General features: G+C 28.9%; 2 protein-coding genes across 2 annotated transcripts; both read right to left on the bottom strand.

Annotated features, from left to right (window-relative positions):
• Positions 1-2,862: 2,862 nt before the first annotated feature.
• LOC107925579 (DNA-directed RNA polymerases II, IV and V subunit 3-like) lies at positions 2,863-4,279 on the bottom strand. Its single transcript, XM_016856293.2, has 3 exons — positions 4,263-4,279; positions 4,130-4,172; positions 2,863-3,347 (listed from the first exon to the last, which is right to left on the bottom strand). Exons 2-3 carry the CDS (start codon positions 4,166-4,168, stop codon positions 3,075-3,077), a joined length of 312 nt encoding a protein of 103 aa, XP_016711782.2. The 5' UTR covers positions 4,169-4,172; positions 4,263-4,279; the 3' UTR covers positions 2,863-3,074.
• A 640-nt stretch (positions 4,280-4,919) lies between these two features.
• Positions 4,920-8,222, bottom strand: LOC121203341 (uncharacterized). The gene is made up of 3 exons (XM_041095648.1): positions 8,212-8,222; positions 5,389-5,673; positions 4,920-5,280 (listed from the first exon to the last, which is right to left on the bottom strand). Exons 1-3 carry the CDS (start codon positions 8,220-8,222, stop codon positions 4,920-4,922), a joined length of 657 nt encoding a protein of 218 aa, XP_040951582.1.
• Positions 8,223-9,483: the final 1,261 nt, after the last annotated feature.

Here is a 9,483-nt window from a genome sequence, read left to right as displayed (position 1 = left end):
TAGCATCTCCTTTTTAAAAATACTTATAAAAAATAAAAAATTTTAATTAAAAATAACTTATTTAGCACAATTTTTCAAAACAAATGGAACCCAAACTTAAAAAATTCATCTATATACTTTACACCGTGAAAGCCCGGCACCTGTTAGTTGTTGCGAAAGGTTGATAGTCAAGCTCCATAATTAGCCCATATATTAGAATTTCTTTTACACCCCATAAAGTCCACCAAGTCAATCAAGGTGGTCTAGGCAGACCAGAAGATTCTAAGAAATTGGAACCCAAATAAGATCAACCTTTTGAGACTTTGTACAGTATGGAACTTCTATCACTAAAGATTCTCCAACACAATCTCCATCATCTTCCATGATACCCTAAACCCCATCTTGTTATGATTTTGGTTTACCTAATCATGATTTTTTTAGGTTAATTTCTGAGAATAATGCTTGTACTTTTTGATTTGTGCAGATTTAATCTTTCTACTTTTATTTGTTCAAAATCTGTCCCTGTGAAAAAAAATCCTCCTCTTTAAATTCTTCCTACTTTCTTCTTTTTTTATTCCCTCAACTCTCGTACTGAACCCAACAAACAAAACATTCACTCTTCCTTTTTTTCTAAAAATCAAAACCCCGAAAGAAGAAAAGAAAGAAAGTCTTTGTGTCCTTCTTCTTCTTTTTTTGCATGGTTTCATTTGATTTCTCAATACTCACAACCTTATTTGGTGCGAGGGTCTTGAAACCCAGAGTCATTTTTATTGAATATTATTTTTCGATTTTTGTGAAAATTATAATTTTTTAATTATTGTTTCTGATTTTCAAAAAAAAATATTGAAGAACTTTTTTTTCTTTATGCTCAATAAAATAACAACATGCAAACAGAAAAAAAAAATGAAAGAGATTTTCAACAAAATAATATGTATATATTTCAAATGTCCCTTTAAAAAAATCATATTTATTTCCAAATTCAAATTCTCACCAACTCTAACTCCTACTTCATTTCTGAATTTGTTTTTCATTTTAATTTTTAATTTTTTTATTTATCATATTATTTAATTTTAAATCATGTATAATAATCACCTAAATCATATTCTATTAATTTTACCTAATATTAATCCAACGTTAACCTCTAATGTTAATCTAATATTTATCCTAATATTGCCCGTCGAGTGAAAAGAAAAAGCTTTAACAAACCTGAAACTTTGTCTTGTCACCTAAGCGAACTTTAAAATATAAACCTAAAAATTTATTTAAATTTCGGATTAGGTGTTAATTTATTTACATGTTAAAAACATGCAAAGCTTGAATGTGTATTCAATTATTTTGTTAAAAGAATTTAGCAGTGTTAGTATAAGTTATTTCAGTTGTTAATAATTAAAGTTAAATGATGAAATTTGATTAGATCCAAAGTTCATGAAATATTTAAAAATTAAGGTTAAATTTAATGATTTATAATTTAAATTACATAATATATACAATACTTATTGTTGTTAAATGAGAACTACAAGTTAATTTATATATATATATATAAAAGTGAGGGTAGGAGATGGGGTTGCTTCAGATTGAACCAACTTCTCATGCCCACAACATAATACTATTGCCACTAAATCAATATGTTGTTGGCCAAGTAAAATCTTTCGTAGTAAGTTTTATTTTTTATTCTATATTTAATTTGTTGGCGAAATTTTATAACTTTTTTGATAATTTTTTAAAGATTTAATAGTTAAAGCAATAATAAGTAGAATAGGGTCAATTTGAGAAAAGTGGTAAAAGTTGAGGGGTTAATTTTGTTATTGTACCTAATTTTAATAAAGTTAATGAAAAAAGTTAACGGAGGACTAAAAATGAGTAAACTGAAAAGTAGAGAAATCAATTTTAAGTAACGAAGGGTGCGTTTGGTTCGCTGTATTGGATTAGAGGTGTATTGGATTAGAGGTGTAATAGCTAATCCACTGTTTGGTTGAATGTAATGGAATAGAGGCGTAATAGTAATCTTGTGTTTGGTTGAATGGAATAGAGGTGTAATAGCATAATGGAAAAAACTAAAATGACTAGAATACCCTTAGCATAAATTTGTTTTGGTAAATGATTATTGTTATTGTTATTTAAATTTTAATAATATTATTATTATCAATAATAAATAATTTAATCATATTTAAACATAATTATTATTAAATATATTTTAATTAAAATATATAATTTAATAAAATTCTTAATAATCAATATTCTTATATGAATTTACTCAAATCATAATATATGATACTATAAAATATAAATTAACATAATTATTATTAAATATATTATAATTAAAATATATAATTTAATAAAATTCTTAATAATTAATATTCTTATATGAATTTACTCAAATCATAATATATGATGCTATAAAAGATAATTTGAAATAATTAATATTAAATATATTTTAATTAAAATATATGATTTAATAAAATTTAAAATAATTATAACTAATAAATTATCTTATATGAATTTGTATAATTTAAAATAATTATTATTACATATAATTTAATAATAATATATAATTTCATAAAATTCTTGATAATAAATTTTCTTATATGAATTTATACAATTTAAAATAATTAATATTAAATATAATTTAATAATGATATATAATTTCATAAAATTCTTAATAATAAAATGTTCTTATATGAATTTACTAAAATCAAAATATAACTTGAGAATTATAATCTGCATAAACACTCAATCCGAGTTCCAAATATACGTGCCAAGGAAGACGATTATTAAACGCGTCATTGTATTATTTTGGCTTGTTTCATGTTTAAGTTGATAAGAGAATTCTTGGACCGCCAAGATTTACATAAATTAAGTAAAATTTAGTTTCAACTGTATCGGTTCAAAACAAGTAAGATTTGCCAGTCCATGCTTTGCTGGCTTTTAAGTTTAAAACAGATGGCATATAGCTGACAATTTTCATCGAGGAAAACAAGTAGTCTGTTCTACCCAAAATATCTCAAGAGTTTTAAACAAAAGGTAGTTAGTTAGATGTAAACACGCCTTTTCTGAAACCTACAAATGTCAATGGCTAGTTCTTAATTACAAGCAGATCATCCTCCTTGCATATGGGCACCTAGTTCACCAAACTGATCATCAGCTTCCACAGTATCCTCAGACAGGCGAACTGCATCCAGCTTCTGTTTCAAGATTTCTATAGCATTAAGAACCAACTGAGAAGCTTTGATCGCACCAGTGGATTCAACTGTAAAGATGAAACTGTCTTCTTTGGCATATATCTCCACAAGACCTGGCTTGCCCATAGCTTCAGCTTTCTTTAGCACCTCATCGTCATAGGTATACGCCTCTGGATCAACCACCACAACCTGTTTTCAAGATAAAAATAGAATTCATAGTTAGCAGCGCCAACAGCAGCAGCAGTGAAATAGCATAACCTCCAATTTTTGGCTCACAATATAGGGACTGAACGAATGCACTCAACATACATGAAACATATGATGCTCAAGCAAGTCAGAACAGCTATCTACACAAAATATGAGGCAAAAAAAAAGCACTAATCAAACGAACTAATTCCGAAATGCTCCAACACTCACTGCAATAATATTCAGTAACAACATTACGGTATCATTGGAGACTTCCTATAGAAACAAGGTTTTCAATACAGTAATGGCAGCAGTAACAAGCAGGCCCCATTTAAATGAAAGCAGAAAGAAATGTAGTTTGACACCTCGTATCTTTAGCTTTGAGATAAACACAGGGTGGTATTAACAGCCCTAATACAAGGAGAAACATTCCAATCTAGAAACCTAAACTGAAGCTCAAGTTCCATCAATATCCTCATGATTCACAAAAGTAAAAGGCACATAAGAGGAACTTTTGTAAGAAACATATAAAGACAAAATGCTACTAAAACACATCCACATTTTAAGCTCAAGCAAACTAGAAACTCTAAAAGAAAAGACCTTGATGACGTGCAAAGCAATTCAATCCTCCTATTGGACAGACCATAGATGTAATTAATCAAAACCAGCAATTGCTTTAACAATCCAGAAGCTCTAGTGATAGCCAACACAACCCAAAGCTTAATCCCAAACAATTTCTTTGTTAGAATAGATGTAATGATGTAGAAAGTAAAGGCATAGCATACCTGTTGGGTATTTGGGTCAATGTCAAAGAATAAGATCATTGCTCTGCATTTTATGAAGTATTGATTAGACTTGGCAATTAATTATAACGGCACAGCCCTTATAGAACTCGGGAAGATTGTGAAACTTGTAAACCTCGTTAACAGCCTGAATTTGCTTAGTTATCTGCGAGTTAATTGCAACAAAGTAAATGCCATTTATTTGGAAATAAAAGAACAGTGGAATATAGAGGGAAAAGAAAAAGAACTGCAAGATGAGCATCCCGATTTGTTCTACATAAGATAGCCATCCTACTGAGAGCAGATACGACTTAAATACTTAATTGTCAGGAAATGAGAATAGAACAAATACCCGACCAGTATGACAAACCAGTGCAAAATAAACATTATTTAGAAGTTTTTAAAATATAAACATCATTCAAATATGGGCATGAACTATGAAGTATGACTCTCCAAATATATACAAGTGCCGAATGCCATTTAACTATCCAAAGTATGACTAGATATTGGAAAAGGTTCAACTATCCAAAGGAATTACAATCATGTCAAATACTATGATATAGGCAACCACTCAATACAATTTTTAAACTCGAAAACTGCATTAACATACGAGAATCAAAATCAGATAGAACACGAAATAGAACTCAAATCTCATTGACCAAAACAACAAACAAACGGGTATATTTTAGTTTATGCAAAGTCAATCATCACTTATTAACTAATATCATTACAAAAGAATAAAATTACAATGCTTTTCAGCCAGCTATCCGAAAGAAACCACTAAATGTTTACCTCAGGCATGTGAAGCATGGCCATTACCACCCAATTCCACAACAGCCGACTTCTCTTTCACCAAACCATCTTCTTCTTTAATCCCACTATCGAGATCATCATCGGAATCCAAAGTGAAATTCCCCCCATTACTATCCATTAGCTGTATTTCAGCCCCTAATGGCTTATACCGCAAACCATCCCCTGAAGCACCAACAACAACACTGTTTCTTTTGCCAATAAGCGATAACATCCCAACAACCAGAACCACAAGCAAAGCAAGATGGCAATTGAATTGCAATGTGGCAATAAACCTTGCTCTATGATAATCAAGGTGACTTCTGCATTTAATAGTATAATTCCCTCTACTTTTTTCATGTAAGCTACATCCATGAACCATCAAATTAGTGTAAAATGAAAATCCCATTTGCACAAACCATGTTCCGTGTAAAATCAACCCAATACCTCGTACCAATTTCGAGTAAATGGACCTGTTAGATCTCAATTCTAACATTGTTGAAACCACACAAATTGCTATGGGAACACATAAAGGATCAAAATATCTATTCTCAATCCCACTTGTATCCTTTCTTTGCAAGTAATACAACAAAAATTCTTCAACAAAAGCTAAAAGCAGAACTAATTCAAGAACAGGATCAGGCCAAAAGTATGAACCTTTCTTATTATTTAAAAGACCCAAAGCAGAGTAAAGCAAGAAGAGCAGAGCAAGTGAGAGCACTTGTAACTGGAGCACCGTCCCCACCCGATCTTTTGAACTGAAAGCATCAAAGATTGAAACCACAGAATTTAAGAAAATCGAAAGGGAAAAGATTGATACAAAGATGAAAGATGGTGAAGAAGAAAAAGGGTTCTCTTTAGTTTTAGAAATAGAGGCAGATTTGATCTGGGTTGAAAGTGAAGAAGAAAATGGAGTTGGACTCGGGTTGAGGCAGAGGGTAAAACAGGGAGGGGAAACTGAAGAGGCATCTAATCTGGGCAAAAGAGAGGGATTAGAAATCGGTGGTTTTCACCGATTAGAAAAGTAATGTATTACACGCGTATTAGCAATACATTGAACCAAACGACGGAATAAAGAGGGATTAGTGGGGCCCACCGATTAGGGGTGTATTGGCATAGCCAATACACCCAACCAAACATGGTGTAAAAGTAAAAGGATAAAATTCATACAAATCATAAGTACAGGGACTATTCTCAAATTTTATCTTCTTTTAAGCTTTACCCAATTCAGACGGATCTATAAATAGATCAATTCAAAACGTAGAAGAAAAGAAGTTCACTCGTTTAATTTATGGAAATTTCTATTGACAACTAAGTGGAGAAGTGGATATTTCAATGTGTTGGCATAGAGAATTTATTTTTATGGGTCGTACCGCTCTGCGTGGCCCAAATCTCCACTCAAAATGTAAAAAAAAATTTGGGTAAAAATATGGACTTATAAAAAAGTTTGAACAAAAAATAAAATTCGTTTAAAAAATAGATTGAGTCTCAAGTAAGATTTTTTTGTCCTGAGTTTGGCTTAAATTTGTAAAAAAAATACTTTTATTTTCTCATTGTTTTGTTATTGTTTTTTTTTTCCACTATTTTGTTGTTGTTTCACTGTTATGTTATCACTATTTTATTGTTATTGTTTGGATATTGTAGAGTTGCACTTATTCTTGTGTTATTTAAGTATAAAGTTTTTTTTAAAATTTATTTTTAATTTTTTGGGAAACATTTATTTGAATGTTTTCAATATTTTTAATGTATTATATATATAAATAAAATAAAAAAATTTCTATCAGGTCAGGTCGTGCTAGACCCGGGCTTATCATCTATAACTTGGGCCAATTTTAAATAAAAACTCAGGTCTATTTTTTAAATTGAGATAAGGCCTATTAAATAAGTCTAGAATTTTGTTAAAACTCGATCTAACCTATTCACAGATTTAGGTTAGATTGATTTAATCCATTTTAAAATAGAAGTCAATGGTAGCAGTTAAATGTGCACTTCTGTTTTCCTACTAATGTCAAACATCAGATTTTCAAACTTCCTTTGCTTAAAGAAAAACACAGTGAAGCAGTCTTATAGTAATTTCACAATGAGATAAGGATCACTCAAATAAAGAAAGAGAGTTTACAATAATTAATAATTATTTCTTTGCACAAAATGGAATTAATCAATGCAATTTACAGTACTTATTTTGTTTATGCTAAGTAATGTCACACTTGTAAAACTAAATGAAAAATAAAATATTTAAAGCAAAAATAAAATATAATTTTAATTTGACTTTACATGAATTTTTATTTAGTAATAAATTATTGCTTTTATTTTGACTTAATCTAACTTGAATTACAATTTACTTAATTTTTATTTAATTTTAATATAAAAACATGAATATATTGTTGAGTATTTTTGAGTATCCTTTATGTGGGTGGAATTGTATTTTTTATATGATATAATTATTGTTCATTGATGTGATATTTAAGTAGGCTCCATGCATATCAATATATATCTTACTTTAGATTTAACATGTGCTTATGCAATTTCAATCTCACATGTGATCTCGCAAGAGGGTGTAAGTGTCCCTCCTACGAACATTCAATATCATGCGAGCTCGATATGCAAACCACGTAGAACCCGACCTGAATCCATTCGTGTTGTGGGTTAGGAATAGTAAATACCATAACAAATGTAAACTTTTTAATTTAAAAAATCAATAAAATGAATTTATACATTAATAGGAATGAAGTTTAGATAAAAGAAATAAAGGCTCTAGAATTTTTACTCAATGCTATTCTAACTCATGAAATATTCTAATTGAGAATTAGGTTAAACATAGCGAATTGCAAAAGAAAACAGTAAAATTGGTTGACTTTGACAAAAAGCTCACATGTAAAATAACATAAGGATGTACTCATTTATTGTTTAATAATTTTTTACTGTATTATAGAAAGTATTTGTCTCTCTTTGAAAAATGTAAATAATGTATGAAATAATTTTATTTATTTATATATTAAAAAATTATTTGTCACTATTTTTTACAAATAGTGATAATATATAAATTACTATTAACTCGATTGGCATAAATATTATTATCAATGAAGGAATATTTAAATTCGAGTGTATTGAATTGTCCTCCTATTTACAAATCGTTTTGAATATTCTCCTAAAAAATAGCATATATGAATAGTTTTAAGAATGAGGGGGATTTATACCATTTCAAAATTAGAATATTTTATACCACAAAAGCAATTAAACTAAGTCTTAAAAGACGTCCCTGCCTTATTAATGGCCACCTGTTGAGCTGATGTTACCTCCCAGCCATATAATAATTCATTTGAAGAAATATTCAGAGGTTATGTACGAATGTTAAATATTTTTTTAATAATTGGAGGCTTTCGGATGATGATTAGTAGTACTTCTTCTTGAGTAGGTAATCATAGGTAAATTATATTATTAGTTATTAAATTATAGGTAAATTTTTTATTTTGGTTATTTAATTAAAAAAATTATAATTTAGTCATTGAATTATTTAAAAATTTCATTTAAATTATTGAACTATTAAAAACGATGCCATATGGCTCTCTCTATTTGCATTACCTGCATCAATCGAAAGTTTTCTTCCCTCTTCTCTTCTACAGTTCAATTTTTTTTTACGAAATAATTTTGGACGTCATGAATCTGCAAACCAAAGTTTAAACAATTTTTTTCCGATCTCCGACACTGACCGTCAAATCGACTTGGATCTAAGGTATATTTTTCTACCTATCGATAGGTATTGATCCACCATACCAATTGTCAATTTGTCACTTGGAGCTCGTTGGCGGAGCTTAATAGTTGAGTGATTTAAATAAAAGAAATTGAATAGTTCAATGACTAAAATGAAAGTTTTTAAACAGTTCAGTGACTAAATTATAACTTTTTTTTAATTAAGTGACCAAAGTAAAATTTTATCCATAATTTAATGACTAATAATGTTGTTTACCTTAGATTAATTCATGAGATATTACCCGACGAGCCATATACATATTGATGTTGAGGTAGAGAATAATATCACATGATTAGAATTCATATTAACCAAATATTCGATAAAAACTTTAACCACTATTTCATATAAGTGAAAGACATCAAACATATATTTATATGTATTCGATTTGCAATTGAATTATTCCCACATGAAGAACAAAATGAAAGAATCTATTGCGATGCAAAAATTTATATTAATTAAAGATTCTTTAATGATTAATTTTTTTTAACTTTTTTCCAAATACACCAACAACAAAATCCAAACAACAAGGGTCAAGATATAGTTTAATCAAGCCAGAGAATAAAAAAGAAGAAGCTGTTTTAGTGGTTTAAATGGTTGGTATAAATTAGCAACATTTTATAGGTAAAAGTATCGTAAAGCTCTTTATATTAGGAGTCGATTGTATTTTAATTTTTTATTAAAAAAATGAGCAATTTAATTTTATACATTAAATAAAAAAGTAAATAATTTTTTTTAATTAAAAAATTTATTTATTTCTACTTCTCGATTGTGGGAGGCAATTAGAACTTGTGGTAAGAAGGTGGAATGGCATTGTTTG

The sequence above is a fragment of the Gossypium hirsutum genome, chromosome A01 (assembly GCF_007990345.1).
Source record: "Gossypium hirsutum isolate 1008001.06 chromosome A01, Gossypium_hirsutum_v2.1, whole genome shotgun sequence".
NCBI lineage: Eukaryota > Viridiplantae > Streptophyta > Magnoliopsida > Malvales > Malvaceae > Gossypium > Gossypium hirsutum.
This window is presented reverse-complemented; position numbering and strand designations above follow the sequence as displayed.